The sequence below is a fragment of the Vanessa tameamea genome, chromosome 8, assembly GCF_037043105.1.
Source record: "Vanessa tameamea isolate UH-Manoa-2023 chromosome 8, ilVanTame1 primary haplotype, whole genome shotgun sequence".
Classification (NCBI taxonomy): domain Eukaryota; kingdom Metazoa; phylum Arthropoda; class Insecta; order Lepidoptera; family Nymphalidae; genus Vanessa; species Vanessa tameamea.
This window is the reverse complement of record NC_087316.1, coordinates 12,679,871-12,700,728: the sequence shown is the minus strand read 5'-3', so window position 1 is coordinate 12,700,728 and position 20,858 is coordinate 12,679,871. Positions and strand designations below refer to the sequence as shown.

General features: G+C 32.1%; 1 protein-coding gene across 10 annotated transcripts in view; it reads left to right on the top strand.

Moving 5' to 3' along the window:
• Mmd (mind-meld) overlaps positions 1–20,858 on the top strand; it is a 497,564-nt gene that overhangs the window by 449,059 nt on the left and 27,647 nt on the right. For all 10 annotated transcript variants that reach the window (XM_064215710.1, XM_026645750.2, XM_026645749.2 and 7 more), the window contains 3 exons: positions 7,292–7,431; positions 15,172–15,367; positions 17,299–17,471. In XM_064215710.1, coding sequence (XP_064071780.1) covers positions 7,292–7,431; positions 15,172–15,367; positions 17,299–17,471 — 509 coding nt within the window. The remainder of the gene's footprint in view (positions 1–7,291; positions 7,432–15,171; positions 15,368–17,298; positions 17,472–20,858) is intronic.

Below are 20,858 nucleotides of genomic sequence, written 5' to 3'. Positions count from 1 at the left end.
TTATGGTTATTTATTCTTTAATGGAGTTAATCATTTATTGTAGCACCAAATAACAAAGTTCATTTAATTGCTTTTATAAATAAATAAATAAATATTGGACAACATCACATACATTACTCTGATCCCAATGTAAGTAGCTAAAGCACTTGTGTTATGGAAAATCAGAAGCAACGACGGTACCACAAATACCCAGACCCAAGACAACATAGAAAACTAATGAACTTTTTCTACATCGACTCGGCCGGGAATCGAACCCGGGACCTCGGAGTGGAGTACCCATGAAAACCGGTGTACATACTACTCGACCACAGTGGTCGTCAGAAATTTTTTTGAATTAAATAGGAAGCCAACACAATTTACAATGTATATATAAGTTTCTTATAGTCTTATAAAAATAACAATTTTAAATGTTGAGACATCGCAATTATAAGTTAACCCATCATGCAATTACGGATCTAGTTTAGCGCAATATTGTATTATTTGTGCTCAATGTTCATTGTTTTTATATAAACCATAAAAAATATGAATTAATATAAGCATGCATTGAATTAAAATATATTTAAAATGAAATAAAGCAAGACAAAAATTAAATTGAAAAACAACGTGCTATTTAAACAAAGAATTCATTATATTCATGGCACGTAAGCCAGTTAGGTAACATTTGATTCGATATTAAAGCATTTCACAGACATATTGATAGTCAAAGTAATACTATTCGTTTAGAAAAGAAAACACCCAAGACAGAAAACCAGTGAATACTAGCGCGGTTTTTTTATCAAATAAGAATTGTTATGCCTTAAATATTAAATTAAGCCTCTAAGATAGTGCCTAGATATAATGCCACGGATCTCTGCCTCGAGGCTCTGGGTTCAAATCCCTGGTTGGAACGATAAAAAGTTACTAAGATTTTCTGTCAAAAATTCTCAGTTCAGAGTTCTTGAAGTTGGAAGTGTGTGTACTCCTAATTCTTTGGTACTGGGCCTGAACTCTTTCCGATCGTGAAAGTGATCGTGAAATCGGATTATGAGTGACGGAATAGAGAGTGCACCTGTGTTCGCACACACATTTGCGCACTATAATGTGTCCTGCGTACTTGTCTAAATCTTTGACCTAAATCGTTCTGGAAGACAACAAACATCAACCGTACCATCAATAAAATCATGTAAATAAACCATTAAAATAAGATACATTTTTAATGTAACCGTAGTTCTATAATAGTTCTCACGGCAGAAGCAATTTCTCGAAATGAACTAATTCACGTAATTAATTAAGTTTTATAAGCGCGTTTTTAAAATTAAAAAAAAAATGTTTTTCAACGTAAAATTAAAAATTTCGACTAGAATATTTTTTACCCTCAGGACTGAAACCTAATCTAAATCTAATTTATTTTTAAATCCAGAGCATTTTACCAAATTAGAGCCTAAAATATATTTCACATTAGACGTGCCTTTTTACCATTCATTTTTCTTTCCGTACTTTCAAGAACAAAGAGAAAATTTTTTTTACAAAATCATAATAAAAACAAAATATTCTTTATTCAAATAAGTCTCTTTAAAGCTACCGGTTCAGAATGTAAGTATCGAATAGAATCGGCGAATAACTCAGTAAAACTCAGTTCAGTAACTCACTTTGTGGAAAAGAGTAGGTAACCTTTTCCACGAATATACAGAGGTGAAGTAATTAAATATAATTTAATTATAACTTACCCTGCATGTTTTTTTTTATAAAAGTTAGGCGAACGAGTAAATGTGCCACCTGATGGTAAGTAAACACCATCGCTCATAGACATTGACGCCATAAATATTAACCATTCATCGCCAATGCGCCACCTACTTTGGAAAGATCGTATGTACCATGTGCCTGTAGTTACACTGGTTTACGCACCCTTCAAACCAAAACACAACAGTACCGAGTTGGCGGTAACAAGTACAGTACTCAACACTTTTTATTACGTATATAGTATTTTATTTCCTAAATATATATGTTAAAAGGTTCCTGGTCTTGCCAATGTTTCTTCTAAATATTGAGATTTTAATTTAATCAGCATTTATTGATGCTGATATCTCGACACAAACGGTTATGGGAATTGACACACGCCCTTGTAAAAGTTTCTTTATTAACAATTAAGGTGAAACCTCACATCATATTCATAAAATTAAAAATATATTAAAACAACATCTTTGATATTAAATTCCTACTGTTATAAGTTTAAAATCCTACTGTAATAAATAAAATGTGAATAAACATCACTAACAATCTAGATATTGTATAGATTTTAATTGTATTGTCTCTTTCAAGATGTAATAAATTCTTAATTGAAATAGTATTGTTGCAAACAGTTTGAACAAGCGCACAATTAACGTTAATAATTGTACATTATGTATGTAAACTGATTAATTACATTTCAAATAAAAAATATAATATATAATTACATTATAGAACTGAATATTATTTACATAAATAAAAAGTATTTTGAGTAACATTTTATATAAGAATTATGATAATATTAATGAAGGATATAATATTTATAATACATGCCATTTCTAAGCTCTCTGTTGTTACGTTAAAGTAATACCCATACTTACTATGTAAACGTAAATAATGTCTCTGTCACATAATCTGAGTAGATTGTTAGTCTTCCTCTAAAACTAAATTAAACACAGAACATAACGTATTATCTCACATTCTGAAATGGGTTTCAGTTCTACGTATAGTTTTCTAAATTTATAAAACTTGATAGCACATAAACCTCTTTTTACCCTTTATATGAACATTGATTGATTCCCCTACAAACTTTAACCCCATTTTTCACACCCTCTGATTTTCGTGATAAAAACTAACCTAAATCCTTTCTCATGACTCAAACTATTTCCATAGCTTAGGGAGCTACCTTCGAATTTATAATACTTGTAGGTATAAACTATGACGAACATTAAAAAAAACCGAATCGATAACCTTATTTTTATTAAGTCAGTTAAAAATATTCTAAACCATCAATCTTTTGCGACGTCACACTGTTGTACGGACTACGTTATTTACAGCCGATTTCGAAAGAAGGGACTATCAATTCAGCTATTTTTTGTGTCGCTATATTTAAGACTGATTTTATAGATTTTTTTTATTCAATCACAGCTGACTAGGTATGGGTGTACCCAATTTCACCCTCTTAAGTGGTCTATTTTTTATCAAAACGCTGTAATATATATTTTTTTATATTACAATATTAACAGACAACATTACGCTACGTTTTCTTATTAAAATATAAAAAAAACATAATCAGCCTGTAAATTTCCCACTGCTGGGCTAAGGCCTCCTCTCCCGTTGAGAAGGTATGGAGCATATTCCACCACGCTGCTCCAATGCGGGTTGGTGGAATACACATGTGGCAGAATTTCGTTGAAATTAGACACATGCAGGTTTCCTCACGATGTTTTCCTTCACCGCCGAGCACGAGATGAATTATAAACAAATTAAGCACATGTAAATTCAGTGGTGCCTGCCTGGGTTTGAACCCGAAATCTTCGGTTAAGATGCACGCGTTCTAACCACTGGGCCATCTCGGCTCACACGTTTTCTTATTGCAAAGATATAATACGAGCGAGACAAGAAATCGAAAATAAAATTAAAAAATGTAGTTATTATTTAATAATATAGTTTGGTTGATATTTTTGTTATAATGCTTGCTTGGGAACGTCCTATACATTTGACAAAAATGTCAAATGTTTCAAAACGTCGAAAAAACAAAAAAAAATTTAAGCTATTAAAGATATTTTTTAATAGTTGTCGCTCACGGCATTTTAGACGTTGGTCGTCAGGTCTTACGTTTAAAAAATCATATCATACCGAATTGCATCAAAATCGGTTCAGTAGTTTGCCCGTTAAAGCGTAAAGCAGACTGACAAAGGTATAGATTATCTACGAACAAAATGTTGGTAATACAAAAATTTCATTAATTACGACGCAGAATCCAGCCCTGTCATTTCTCTTTATTCGTAATTTGGTTATAAGGTCTATCTATCTATCTTTATTTGTTGGAGTGCAAATAATATTTTTTATTATTAGTAAAATTATTTTGATTATTATAATTTAAAAATATCTCTTTTAGGCACACTGAAATATGTCATTCTTTTCCTTTTGAGATTTCACTAATAAATTGCTAGTAAAGAAAGCGTTCTCATCTAATGAATCTCGCCTCTATATCCAAAGTATAAGGTTGAGATTCAAATAAACATCGACATTATGTTTCATGTTGTACGCCAGCAATTTATGAAGAAATATTAGACGTTCTAATATTGTATTTCATATGGAACGGGATCTGCTACATTACAAATATGTTATTCTGATGCGTGGCACTTATTATATATGACATAAGGTCAAATATCGTTTAAACTGACCGTAAAACTGTTTTAGTAAATATTTTCAGGAGAATTTGAAATTTGTGAGCGTTTTACGCGGTGAAAGCTTCGTGCTAGTGATTCATTTTGCAATATTGCGTTAAAGTGAGTGAGGTATGAAAGAGATGATTTTTATTGAGTGTACGAAATAAGGACGAAAATAAATATGAACTATGTTAAAAAATACAAATTATAATTGTTTTTTTTTTTTATTTCGAGATGAATCTCAATATTTATGTATTATTAATGAACTCTTAAATGTAGGTGTTTTGAACCATCATAACAGGGGAGAATAAATCGTAAAAAGAAACTTTTTCTTTTACTTCAGTATTTTTTTTTTTTTTATAAAAAACTTTGTATATATTTTTATTAAAAGTTTCGTAATATACTCGTAGGTATTAATTGCTTTAAACATTTTAAATTCCTGCAAAAATCAATCTGATACAATTGTTGCATTTTTTCACACGTTCAAATTGAATTAATAGAATATAAACAAAACAGTTACACAGATGATGTCACACAGATTCAATATACAAAAATGTAAACAAAATGCCAATCTAAAACTGTGTTTACTATGTTATGACATCCCATTAACCTAGAAGCTTTACCAAAACTGCTGGCAGAAAAATTAAAAAAAAAACTAAAATGCAATGGTCCGGCAAAAACATGCGAGTACGCGAGGTGAGAGAAATATCCAATTTGGCGCGTTTACCCGGTAAATTGCGGCCATGTTTCATTGCTGTGGCGGCCATCTTGCGTAGTGGCGCCACCGCAGCGTTTTTGCTGGACCGAATATTTTTATTTTGGACACATTCATGATTGCGTATTCGCTATAATGAATTTTACTTATGTGTACGATTATGATTTAAATTAAACACGTTATCCGTTATATTTGTTTTTTCGTAATAATACAAAACAAACATTTTGTATGTAAATTGTATAATGTTGCTACCAATTTCATATGAGAATTTATTTCCAGCTTTCAGTGCGCTGTTAAAACTTTTAACATAAATGTATTAATTAAAAACACAGTTTACAAGTATTATCACGCATACATTTATTTCGGATTAATGTGCGAACAAATTTATATAGACCTGAAGTTATGCAATGTTTGCGTATAATTCCACTTTTTAATTCAAATGTATGTCTCTTTTAATTATTTTTAATAGCCAATAGAAGCAATCGCAAGATAACTTATTCATTAGTGTCCGCATTATATCAACATCATGTTCCCAAGTCGACAGCGTGGCGGACAGCTATGATAGAATCATTTAAAAGTACTGGCTTTCATTCGTTCATTACATTCACCTTATCCATTCACTCTTTTATGTCGAAAAATTTCAGTAATCACAGGAGAAATTCCGTTTCGAAACCGCGTCGTAAACCCTCCCGCTGTAGCTAAAACACCATTCATTCGAAGAACCTCATCGAAAAATCGAACGTGATTGGGCCTTTAATTCAATTTATGTATTACCCTCACCTGGCAACACCAGTGAATGGAAAGTGAATTCGTGTTAGGGCTTTCATCACTCACACCAATATTTTATTCAATACGTGCGGAGGCACTTACATGGTAGACGGGGAAAATCAAATTGTCTTTCGCAATACGAGTTTCACATTTGAACGTGAAAAGTGTGTCGTCTTGATACACAAGTATAAGGTATTCCAAACATCATTACAATATTTATAACATACTCGTAATACTTTAATTTTCTTGAAAGGTTCTAGTTCCGTTTAAAAGGAAGGTATTCCCAGCATTATTTCATCCTATTATTTTGTACGGTAAATAAATGAGCTACCTGGTGAAGTTCGGTTCCCATCCAAGGAGTTGAAATTGCAAGGGGGAAATTGGTCGTACTAAAAAATATACAAAACAGTCATAAAACGTAAATTATTATGATCTCCGTGTCCATTTTGGCAGACTTTGACAGTTGTTATTTGAGTGACAGCCAAACAATATCAGAACAAAGAAAAACTGAATAAATACAAATTTATACCAGCTCGAGCTGGTTCTAACCGGTGGAAGGAAAATACATTGAAACGTTTTATATTTTTAACTTTGACGAAACATCAAGATCAAACCTGACCTATTTGATTATTTCGTAGTCTTCCTATTTCTTTTTCAGCGCACGTACTTCGGAGAGTCCCGGTTTATTACTTCGAAAAGTATCCGTGTCTCATTGAGCTTGTCTTGCATTCACCAGATTAACGAAATTCGTTATTTTAACTTAATTTAACAGAGTTTCTGGTTTCAATATATATATATTTTTATCATTTCACAAATTTATTTATACATTTTTAATACAAAATTAAAAAGAGACAAAGACATTTATATTTTTCAACCAATAAACGCTTCCATATCTCTAAATAAAAGACATTTTTCGATAGCCTATACCAATCTAAACAAGAATAAAGATAAACAAACCTTAGATTTACGTATTCCATGTAATTACCTAATTACTCAGATATATTGCATACTAACAGGTCTTGATTAATATATCTTTATTTAAAATACAACCCTCAACTACTTATACCCACATTAATTTTACTTTCAAGGTTCCGATAACAGATTCGTTGTTGTTTTATTAAAAAAAATCCGTAATGAATATCCAATCTCTCGACCAATTATATCGCGCAAATTAAATGACAATATTGTTGATTTGGCTTTTGTCATCTTGTGGTTGGAACAGACTATTATTATGATATATTTTCTGTATAATATAAAATAAATTTTGGCGCACAACAAAATCAATATAATTAATATTTGTGTCATATCTAATACCATTAAATACAATTTAAAATATTTTTTTAACTTAACAAATTATACTAATACCAATAATTCAAACAAAATTGTTATTTGTACCCCAACTAACATAGCGATCGGTTTGTTTCAGCAGAAGCACCCACATGTGATCTTTGAAGCGCGGACGAAGATGAACCAAGGGTGTGGCAACAGACTCGAACAGCGACAGAAGAATAGACGTACGAAACACATCGAATACATCCAGACCGTGTTAGCTGATGATTCAAGTTACAAGTAAGTTCAACTTCATAATAATACTTATCTATACCAAAAATATAACCACTGCCTCGTTGGTCTGGTAGTTATATAAGGCGGCAAATTCCGATGTTCTGGGTTCAAATCCCAGGTCGGATAAAAAGGTATTTTCTTTTGAAAAATTATCGGTAACAGCCCGGAGTCTAGAAGTTGGAAGTGTATACACTGCACGGGGCATTGGAAAGTACGTAAGATCCGTCGTACGTTGGTCCTGCGCCTGATCACTTTCCAGTCTTGTCGGATTTACCATTCAATTATAAGAGTGAGGGAATATACAGTGCACCTGTCACCTGTGTATACATTTGTGCACTTTAATAAGTGAGAGAATAGTTAACTACATAGTAGTTTAGTAGTAGTTAACTATTCTCTCTTGTGAAGAGCGAGTTTCTTGCCGTTTCTTTTCGCTGGAGGCTGCTTTCCGAAACGGTGGTAGTGTTTAAATATTAATATATAGACGAATCAAAAACGCTTCAGTGTAAATTTTACTTGAATAAAATTGTATTGATTTGATTTGAGATTGGACACTGTGCTCGATCAATCATATTCGTAGTTTGACGACTAAACCCCAAATCTCCCAGGCAATTGTAGTGATATAAATATTCGGTAACATCGACTACAATATCTTAAGATACATTTGAGTAATATATATTTTGTCTTTAGTGATTTTATATTTCTAAGAATATAATGTAATGTTTATTATTCTAAATACAAACATTTTACATAGCTTTATTTTAATTTCGTGACATTGGTTTTCTCTTTTAAAGCATAATAACTTTTATTTGTGCTTTTCTGGGTTGGCACATTTCTGCACAATGCGGTCCAACTTAAGTCATTGAAGAGGAAAAATCATAAGAATTATGTGAATTCTTATTTTTTTATTGAAATAATTTTATAAATGAAATTAATATTTTTAATCAAACTATTACTGCTTTAATAAACTATGATTGAGTTATTATGTGACTCACAGATAATACCCAACACAAATAATTAAAAGTTCCTTTTTACGAGAACATTCGATCTGTGAGCAATGAACAAAATCCCTCCAAAAAATCTTCTAAAATTTGTCGCAATAACCAAAAGGATAAACAGTGTATATACAAATGATCAAAACGTCACGCTGAAACAGGTCACGCCGCAAACAACATTTGTTTGAAACTGGCGTCCCTGTCACGACACAGATGGCCGTGTCAAGGAATTTCATAAAATAACACGTCTTCATTGAAAACGTATTTTTTTGTAAAAACAATGACAAAATTTCAGGCAAATAATATATTGTTAGTCTTCGGGCTTTGTTTAAGGGTGAATCGTTAAACAATGCTCCGTCACCTTTTTGCGACCGTTAATCAATGAAGACCGAGTAAGTTAAATCCGTCTAACTAAATAAAGTCTGTAATTAGGACCGTTAATTTTTAAACTGAACCTTTCACTGATGAAATTCCCTTTTTTTAATATAAACTTTCGAATCACCACGGATGTGATTTCCGTGCCTTCGGTGTATAATTATATTATTTAAAATGAATTTAGTAGGTTGATATATCTTGTCTTAATATTCTGAATAATATTTAAGACAAATTTAAAAGTAATATTTACAACAATTAAATTAAACTAAAATTCAGAATATGAGTATTCAAACTATATAATGTTTTTCAGAAGAATATACAAAAATATTCCATAAAAGCTGATATACATACTATTAATACAAGAAATAAGAATAAACTTGCAACCCCTACTTTCCGTTTGCATACGGTACAGAGAACGTTTTTGGGCAATGGTATACGCATATATAATAAGATACCGGGAAATGTAACCAATTTACCATTTACGAAATTTAAAAAGTTTATTAAGACTAAATTAATAAATAAGTCTTATTATTCATTAAAAGAGTATTTTTTAGAAAAAAACGCCTGGATTTAGGCTCGGGTTCCATCACAGGACACTAATTATTGTAAAAAAACAGCATTGTTAATCTGTTTATTTGAAAAGAGCAACTATGCGAGTTTCTTGCCGTTTCTTCTCGCTGGAGGCTGCTCTCCGAAACGGTGGTAGTATTTTAATATTGACGATTTAAAAACGCTTCGTTGTGAAGTTTACTTGAATAAACTTGATTTGATTTGATATAAATAAATTATATAAATTAGAATTACGTTTGACATATTTAGATTTTTGTCGCTTGGCGTATATGATCCATATCCGCCACCATCCGGTAACGACACCTCATTTGTCAAAGTATGGAACATGCAAAAGCTTCTAAGACCACGACCCTCTTTTTGCTTCGCCGTAGTCGGTTAAAACGTATATTATCAAAATGACACATGGAAACAGATGACATAACACTCGTTTAGAACATAGTTATAAGAATGATGGACACGTCGTTACGAAATATCACGAAACGTTTTCTGAGACAATTTTGGTTCATCTACGATTTTTATTGCAAGCAATTTCCCGCTGAGTAGACTATTTGGGCGTTTAAAGACAGAATATATGTATAGAAGTTTTTATAAAGTATACGAATGCATTTAATTTTGATAGCTATTTTTATAGTGTATGTTTATAGTTGAGTATCTTAGCCTATATTTTCGGTCAATTTTTGAATAAGGATTCGTAAGTGATTTTATGTTTTACAAATAATTCAATCTATAACTCGAATCACTTCAAATCATAACTACCAATAAAATATAATAAATAATATAAAATAAACAGCCTTTTATTTCTCACATGCTATACGTACAATTTCGAAAAAAAGATTAAGACTCTAAAGAAAGTTAATACATACTAGTTTTCACAATCTATAGAAATTTAGCAAGAACCCCTCCTCAGGTGAAGGTGAAGGCCTCTTCTAAAGAAGTACATTTTTCTCGGTCTTGAGCTATCAGCGGCCAGCAGGGGCCAGCGATTTTGACGTTATCGTCTTCCCATCTCAGACAAGGTCTGTGCCGCTTGCCCTGTGGGCCCTTCCATTTGGTTACCCTGTCGGTCCATCTCTCGTCTGCTAGCCTCGCAACATGCCCTGCCCACTTCCACTTTAGCTTTTTAGCAAAGCTTAAAGAATTGTGTGGCGAATTTTTTGGACCTTTGTATTTATTCCGCGTTGGCAAGTAGTTATTTTGTTTTTTATGATCGTACTATATTTTCATGTTTGGCACGCGTATGAAAGGCATGGTTACTACCATTTACGATTGGATAATTATATATAGATTCTAAGATCCTTCAAATGCAAACTAGAACGACTAACGATTGTTTGAGACAACTTTATTTTTCTTCGGCCTTCTTGGGTCGATTTAAAAATTAAAAATAATGATAAGTTTATCTTTCTCACCTACTTATTTTGGCTAAGGCGGTCTAAACATAAATAAATCATGAATAACAGGCATCTAGTGTCAGTAATTTCAAATTTATTATGTAAATTGTATCAATATATAAAGCAAAGTTCGTTTGGCTATCTGCAGTGACTGAATAACGCAGTAGGGCAAAAGTTTTTAAAAAAGAGTTTTTACTGTCCTCTCTGTCCGACGGTACTGGCAAGTTTCTATGATGAATTCCGTCCGTATGTAAAAATTGTTTGCAACTATTTGAATAGTTAGAATTATAAGTTGATGTATTATAAAATATATATCAACTTATAAATATACATTTTTCTTCGCTTCGAACTCACAATGACCTCAGTTATTGTGCTTACTAACAATACATTTGGAAAATATATCGAAAAATCCTTTCTTTTGAATATGAACAAGGTATGCCTTTAAATAATATTTAAGGAAAATTAATAGAATATATATAACAATACAATACAGAAATATGTTATGTACGAGTAACAGCTATATTTAAGGACATAACTATGAATACCTTTTGTTTGTTATTATTGTGGAAACCGAGGAGCGTAAACAGGAAGTGTTTTATCTAAATAATCATTGTCTTATCATATATATTTAGCATCAGTAGGTCCACTTTTTATCTCTTAAAAGGGACGACAATTAATGGCGTTCTACGTCACGTGCCCCTAGTACCATTAGCCTCTTTGTCAGTACGTTCTCTTGTACTATTTTCCGTGACCTCTAGGATAGTGTACAATTGAAATGTATCCCGATATTTCGATACACCGTTTCAATATTATCGGAGTCCATTGTGCGTACTACTCGAGCCGCTTACGCCGCATAAATCATTCGAGTAGTCCAATTTGTTGGCTCACAAAGACCTTTTATATTCGTCGATCTTTGAATGTATTCCTAGACTTGACTAAGATATTCACATTGTTACGATCCCTTCGTTTTAACATTACTTCGATTTATAAGATCATTTTACAATTGTTTCTTGTTTTTTTTTTTTTAACCATGTTTATAGTTACATCATTAATCAATTGAATGATCGATTAAATTAAATTTATAAAATACCTTAAAATGGATATTGGTAATATATATTTGTATCGTTTAAGGCAACTATAATATATATGGCCATTTATCCTGATGGCTTCCTTCTCTCTGCCACCACTAAAAATAAAATCTTCTTAAATATATAACTATAAAATCTTAACTTAAAAGTGTAATCGCCAAAGTTGAGAGACGCAAATTGATCATGTTAGTCGTATTGCATAATTTATACAAATTTCAAAATAAAACGGGATCCAATTCCTCTCAACCTGGTATCCCCAATAAAATTAGATTATAGCCAAGTGTGTCACGTTATATGAACTTTCACATGTCCAACCAATATTATATCAACCCCCAATTGCTTAGTAAACAAAACGCCGAGTATATTTTAATGGGGTGAATTAATTCCCAGGGTTGTGTTCCGGAGCGAGTGCGTGACCTGTGTGATTTGTCATGGGCTGCTCGTTTCCTTGCGAAAATGTTTTCGGATGCTCCGTTTGCGCCATTGTTTGTTTTCGAAAAGGCTTTGGGGAATTTCATTTAGCTTAGTACGAAATCACGTGAAATCGTTTCGAGGTAACGTATTTGAACATTTTTCGTGTGCTCAAACGGAGACGAGATATATTTTTAATGAATTAAATCTATTTATGTTGTAATTTTAGACTAAAAGGGTATACGGTGGCTAAAGTCGTTGATTATCATTCAACGGGTTAAATTTAATTGAACCGAATTGTCACAACATTCCTTTAAAAATAAAATTATTGCATTTATTTGAATTATAGCGCCTCATTAAATCCAAATGTCTGTTCTAATAACAAACCAATTATAAGTCAAAAAATCCAATAGCAGAGAAAGAATTTTAATTAAATCTTTTGATATTCTGAACAGCATTCGAAATCCAATAAGTTCTAAAGCAGACCCGACTTGGCCGTTACGTTTCAAGTCAAATCGCGACGAAGCGATGGCAATGTCAAAGAGTATCATTAAAATGTTCCCGAGGCGAAGTGGAGGTGAAAGAGCCTTATCACAAGGATTCATCACGAAATAGACAGAAATTCTAACACAAATTCCAGCAGAAGTTAGCTCAAGTAAATTATATGCTAGTGATTTATAAAGAGATGGTTTTAACTTCACTCGGTAAAGTAGAGTTGGCAATAAATAAACCTGCGCGTAAGAGCCTCAGTTACGTCTACCCGGTTTTTTTTTACGACTATAAATATTTTTACTCGGTATTTGGAAATCGTCAACAAAAACTTGACTTAACTACAAGTCGCCATGTTGGAAGATTCTTGGGAACGTTACTTATATAATACTAATAAATTAATAACTATTATTAATTTGAAATAGTTTGCAAAAAACATCAATAAAAAGGCATATTATTCAACATAAGATTATATAAATGATAAAAAATCGTGAAGGTAATATGCATGTTGACTTTCAGTCTTGAATTTCAAACGTAAGGAAAATTCTTTACATTTTCTTCTTGGTAGTATCTACATTCCGAACCGATGGTAGCTTTATGTTTAATTGTAAAAGCCTACTCGAATAAAGTATATTTTGATTTAATTGTAATGATAATTTAAAGTTAATAGAGCTACATACTAGGGTAACATAAAAATAACAGAAGTTGTTTCTGCTTTAGATTTTCCGCATAGAATGAAAGAATATTTAAATGGGATGACCGCGTATCCCCAACATGCCGATGACTCTTTTTGATCCTTCGAACCTAATATACTACACACAAATATAAACCGGCAAGTAGAAAATACGAGATCAGAATTTGTTATTCACCAACAAGGTTCGTCCTATATGTGATGTTTTATTTCGTTAAATAATATGTTATTTCTGAAATTTGTCTTTGAGAGATTTCTTTAAGCAATAAAAGCGAGATTACGCATATACATATTTTGAGTTTGGAATAATGTTCAATTTGTATGAAATTGATATACAAGTAGGTATTCGATAACACGTAACGTCTTTCATTTTTAACGTTGTGGGTACGGAATAGTTTTTATTCCAAAGTTGTAAAATGATATGCGCAATGACGTTGTGATGTCGATTTGCGACTTATCGGTGTATATTGTTGTTTTAGTCGTGTGTCTGTAGATTGCTAATATAAAAAACGCAATATTTTAATCAAAAAAATCCAATGAAGAAATAAACGATAATTAATCTCGCAATATTTCGATCACAAGCGAATGGTTCTTAAATTAAAATTGGCATCTTCCTTCAATTTCCATTTCTTTAAAATAATAACAAAATCAAAAATCGAAAAATTCCCTGTAAGGGGAAAAAATTGGCCCAATAGAAAATTCTCGAAGCCATTCGAAATGCGTTCGAGTTCCTTGTTTCGATAATGAGGTACTTGACGGACCGAAGATAAAGTCGATTAAGGCTCCGAATTAAGGAAGCCGGATAACCTTACCCGATTAAAAGGAATTTTTATTCTTCTAATTTGCAAAATATTATTATAATGGAGGTCATAAATAAAAATAAAATAACGAAAGATAATTTAAATTTCTATTATTAATTTTAAAGTAAGCACTTCGTTTTTTTTTATAGTATTTTGGATTACTTAAATAATTATGCGTTTACTTTAGTCTGGATAGGTATCACCCAGTCATTATATATTCTACTGCCTGACAACAATATTATTGTGTTGCGGTTTGAAGGATGAGTGAACCAGTTTAACTACAGGTACAAAGCACAACTCATCAGTTACCAAGGTTGATAACGCATTGACGATGTAAGGAATCGTTAAAATTTCTTATTGCGCCAATGGACAGCGGTGACCACTTACCACCTGATGACTCATTTGGCAGTCTACCTGTCATAAAACTTAAGCTAATGTAATATATTTAAAAAATCGATATAGCTATAATACTGTCCAATGAGAATGACTTAAAATGACTATTTGAGTTCTAACATATTTAAGTACTATTACATTATTAATCTTATGTATTAATAGTTTTATATACTTTAAATGCAATTGAAGGTAAGAAAATAAATAATGTAACATTTTATTTAATTTTAAATATGATCATATAAATTAATCAAACGACAAAAAAAGTTAATGAAATGTATACTCGACAAAATAAAATATAAATAATTCATGTACACATTGGTAAATTGTACGAAGAATATTATTGCTTTACTTAAGAATTATTTACATTGAAGACTTATTTAAATATAATCAAAACATGTACGCGGTCATGATTTGTACATATGCACATATGTATACAAGATTGTATTGATTGTACAAGAATGCTCGCACCAATTCTCTATTAAATAGTTATACTGATATTCTGGTCGAAGCTGATGCAACCCAAAATAATAATGTTTTAATTTTTTACAGAGGAAAAACGTTAGAGTGGTGGCAGACCAACCTCAGTCTAAGAGCCCTCAAGAGACTTAGAAGAGATGTAAGAGAAACCACGAAGTACATCGAAACGGCACTGGTGATAGACAAGGCGATGTTTGACAGAAGAAATGGCAGCACGCGGTCTGAAGTTGTCCATGACGCAATACAAGTTGCCAATATAGCTGACTTGGTAAGCAGACTTTTAATAATATATACATTGAAAGTCGAATTTTTAGTATAAGGTATACCTTTGAACACAATTTATTGAACTAACTAATTAACACAATTTGTAATGAACTGTTAAAAACGGCGATAAAATCGCCAAACAACAGTGCTCATTATTGTTGTGTTCTGGCTTAAAGGATGAGTGAGCCAGTGTCACTACAGGCACACGGGACATAAAATCTTAGTTTCCTAGGTTGGTGGCGCTTTGGCGATGGAGGGAATGTTTAATATTTCTTACAGCGCCATTATCTATGGGCGATGGTGGCCACTCACAATGACGTCACGTGCCACATTTGCTCATCCGAGAAACTATGTATATAAAAAAAAGTTTCTCAAGAGTGTAACGATATTACAGGATATTTATAGTTTCATTATACTAAATAATGTGCGGTTTAATTCTAGTTATCTGTCCAATAAACAAAATTAGAAATATATTATATTTTTAAAAATAAAGAATTCTCATAATATTATCATTTTTTTGGAACATAAACGAGACGAACATTACCGATCTCAGTAAAGCCCCTTTTAACAAACACGCATGCAGCCAAGCCGCTTCATACTTCCCAACAAAGAAATCCCATAACGACAGGATCCCCTCCGCCACACGCATTTACACAAGTGCCTTTATGGACATGGGTTAACAACCAACATTTGCTCTCGCCATATCCTACTTCATACATATGACAGCCAAATGATTATAGCTTCTCTTGCTTGGGTTGGACATTTGTACCTTATTGATAACCATTTATGAAATTGGCACTTGAAATAGACGCGTATTATTTTTTTGTGGAACGTACTTTAATTTAGTACACGAAATGCCATTAATTGCGAATTCCACCACGAACGTATAACCATACCGAGCCTTATTAAAATCTAGTATTTGTTTAGTAATACATTCCAAAAAAATGTATACTTAATAAGGAACTAGAATCTATAATAACCACTCTCTCCTACATGAGTATTAATTATCGTAGGTCATATTATTGGAACGATGTTTTTTACGCAGCTTACAATAGAGTGAACTGGCAGGAATCGCACATATAGAAAAAGCCTAACGCTAAATATTTCTTAACATTTTATTATTACCAAAAGTTGTTTATTTACTTCATTTTCTTTGTTATTTAATACATGATATATAGCGATATACAAAGCAACATTAACTTCGTACCAACTTGGTGTACCACGACACATCTTGTTTTTTTCTATACGTATGCCCACTCCTCCAAAATGGGTGGATCGATTTTGATAAATTTGATTAACTTGCAATAGCTAAAATCAAAATTATAATCGTCGAACGATTACTCGATTCAGATCTATGAATAATTGATCACAACGTTACCCGAGAGGAATCCGCGAGGGTTTTAAAAGAGATGCGAATTCGCATTTGCGATTCCAATGGAGAAAAATTCTCTCTGGAAATTTGATGCGGGCTCCGCAAACTCCGTTCTTAGTATCGTACGTACGCTAACGAGCAAGGAAGTTCATGCATTAGTGGTACATTATCTGCTTGAAATTTGAAATGCTTCAGCCGACTTATCGTCAGAACTTCATAAGTTTAATGGAGGGTTTACACGTGTTCTTGTTAAGAAAGTGCACGTAGGAGACGAAGCTGAAGCGTGCGCTAACTTTGTACGAACTACCTGCGACTGTAACTTCATGCGCATCCAACGTTGAAGGAGGTTTTTTACTACCTCTGAATGTATTGCGAACCTTGAATTTTATAATCTATAGTATAAATACCATAAAGTTCAGCATATTTTTATTCAAGCTCAAAGTATGCAGTATATCGTGTATTAAAATATTACGACTCTTACTTAGATGTCTGTGTAAAATAATGACAACAGTTAATTCATACTGTTCCATTGCTCATTTTTTCATCGTCATATTCTTTCGCAGTATTTTCGCACGCTAAATACCCGAGTGTCACTCGTCTACATCGAGTCATGGCAGAGTGCGGACCAGGCGGACATCGACAGGAAACAGGACATCACTCGCGCCATACAGAAGTTTAGCGACTATAGCGCAAGGAAACTTTTCAAGATCGAGAAGGACACCACTCAACTCTTATCGTTAGTACCATTTTTAATTATAGAGATTATTCTTAACTACCTACTTGCATATATATCGATGTCTAAATGTAATCGTGTTTATATAACAAAACCATTTCCAACATTCATTTCACGTTTTTCGTTTGGATTTAATTTGAAACGAAATACATGACACATATTTAACGATAAAAAAATATATCGTATAATTATTTAGTATTTTGTAATATACCGACTCCTGATCTAGTGATCATTTATCGGTCTGGGATATTAGTTAAAAGTTTTTTTAGTACATTTGTTAGAGGTCTTTCTTGTTCATTTTCTACTTATTTTTTACATTTTGGTTATTCACAACAATTATTATTGTTTAAATAAGATGATTGAATAGTTTTAGTAATAACACAAACGCTCTGAGACAATGATTGTATATCAGATATCAGTAGGTTATATCTGCAAATAGTCTCCAGGCTTTTACTCTAGTTATAGTCTAATCATACGCGAAACCTACATTATAAAAGTGATAAAAAGTGTCCTATTTAATTGAATAAAAAGAACAAAAATATACATTCTTAAATAACTAGACGAGTCACGCTCCATAAGACACCAAAAAGATGATATTAGTATTCTGAATATAATTATATGGAGATAAAATTATCGGAGAAAATTAATATATGAACGAAATTCAGTAATATATTTAACAATTGAAAATAAATAAAACGAAGTAGTACTTAAGTCTCATGTCTCGTTACAAGCAGATTATAACGACAATGGTACGAACCTTAATAAGTACTCTTCAAATTACAAAGACAACAGCGATCTATCTCGCTGTCCGATTATTTTAATTATACTTCTCCGAAATTCTATACGAGGGCTCAGCGCTTAAATCTGCTTACTCGCTAAATGACATTCGCTAAATTACGTGCTAATATAATCCTACGAATGCTAGATTTAAATTGTATTTGAACATCATACTATGATACATTTACCAAATCGATAACGATTTTGAAAAATGACAAAAAAAGCACTAAAATAAAAAAAATAATAAAAAATGGCCCACCAACCCGCTTTGGAGCAGCGAGTTAGACTTAGATCTAAACATTAATTGTTACTTTACTTTGCTTGATTCTAAATAGCAAAACAGTAACGCACCTTTACCGTAACTATTTATGTTCTATAGAATTATTCCAACTAATACTTGCTTTAAACTTTCATTAAGCAGTTCAACATTAAAACAGTAAATAGCAAATAATAATTATGAAACAATTTCAATGTATTGCTGTGTTGATTTAAAACAATCGTTTATGTTACGTCGGGGTTACCGAATATAAAAAAAACAATTATCATTTTTAAATACAAAAAGATCGAATCTACATTCAAAAATATATATATGATTGTTATTATAGACTTTATTACCGTTTAATAGGATTGATTTTTAAATGAGACATGTTCTTCACGAATTCGTCTGTAGATGCCGATAACAGTCACCGGGCCGGACGTCCCGTCATAATTTGCCTGTCAGCTCCTAAGATTGACGTGACGTAATTACATAATTATACATATGTATTTGATAAATAACAACTTATTGTATTGACCTAACTATCTATATGAATCAAATGGTCGAGAGTTCGATTTTTAAAATAATATGGAATCTAAACGTATTCACATAAAACACTCAAAAGCATATGAACAACACTATTCGGAACAGCAGAAAGCAAATATCCAGAGAGCGAAGTCACAAAAAAAAGATTGTTTTGATATCAAAGGAAACCCTACAAAGATCTAATTTTATTGCCTCATATTGTACAAAATGAAACGTCAAAAATAACAATATTATATTGAAAGTCATGTAAACATTCCACAGTCTACGCCAATTGGGACATGAACAAATTTCAGAATATAATGAAAACATTCGATATTACATAATACAAGATATAAAACAATATTTTTCATATAGAAGGATGAGCACCGAAGTACCTTATTGTTGGAACATACACGTCAGTTTCAAGAATGCTTCGTCAATCGTAATAAGGGCTAGCAACTTCGGTTTGAATCGGCTCTGGGATTGAAGGGTGCATTTTAGGGTTTCGGATTAGTTACGTACAAATTTAGACGGACTAATTAATTAATATATGATTCTATTATAATTCGTTGAATAGAATTTAAATAAACTCGTTGAGTTTTCTTGGTAGAATTCATATTCAAGACGAAAGTTATGTATTTAATTATGTTGTCATTAGTACTTATAAGAGTTCCGTTTCATGTACTAACATAATCGGTCAATGACCTATTACTGCTATTGGATCAAATATAGAAGATATCGCTTAAAAAAATTGTTGAAAAATACCCCATTATACCATAAGTGATTTATTATTAAAACTTCGTTTCCGTTCGATATTTGTATTCTAATATATTCCAAATCTTCTTTGCATTTAAAGTTAAATAGAAATAATAATAGAACAATAATGCTACAGATACTGTATCGGGTTATAAGTCGGAGACAGATCAGGAGAGCTCAATAGATATTAAATGTCTGGCTGCATCAATATCTCTAGCGAGCTCGGACAAAAGAAGCCGTAAAAAAGGACAATTAGTATTAGCAGTCGAACGAAGTAACATTTATGTATATAATATAATTTGTCAATAATGTTATTAAGTAGAGAATCAGTCAAATATGTATTAAAAAGCAACAAAACATAATACCTCTTGTCATACGTCATAGCTTTCATCCAGCATATAATTCGTACACACTCTCATTTTTTTATTATCGTTAGCTTAATTCGCTTGCGTTTTCCCCAATTATTTGCGGTTGTTATTTCTTTCAAACAACTGCAAGAATGACTTTTTACGGTCGAACTGACACCTCACTTTGGGAGTGCTTTTGCTCGTTTATTTTGAGTCGCTGCTGATGTTCATTTAGCTTTACATGAGGTGGCGATGAACCGACACTATTCAATTCTACTACTCTACAAATAGATCTTCTGCGAAACTTTAATTGAAACAGTAAAAAATGATGACTCATCATTTATGAGTACAATATCTTAATCAAACGTTGGCATCTTTAGTTACGGAACGAATTTTTTACTGTCATGTGGCCGACACAACCCAAATATGTCAGTTGTGTGAGCCTGTCTAGGTCCCGGATAAGATCTTATCAAATACTGTTACATTAATCCAACAATATATATCTTTAGACGCAATACACAAGTTTTTGTAAGAATCTTTTAATATCGCTCGCCATGGATATACCCGGGTATTTATAATATCGCCCCCAATCGAATATAATTTGCCAACCTTTGTTGACGGAATTATTGGTGAAATTATTTATTATTTGGTAAGATTCGTTCTATTTTATTGGGTTCGAAGTTTTTTTTCATCAAATATAATTACGAAGTTGGCTTCGTAATCGGTATT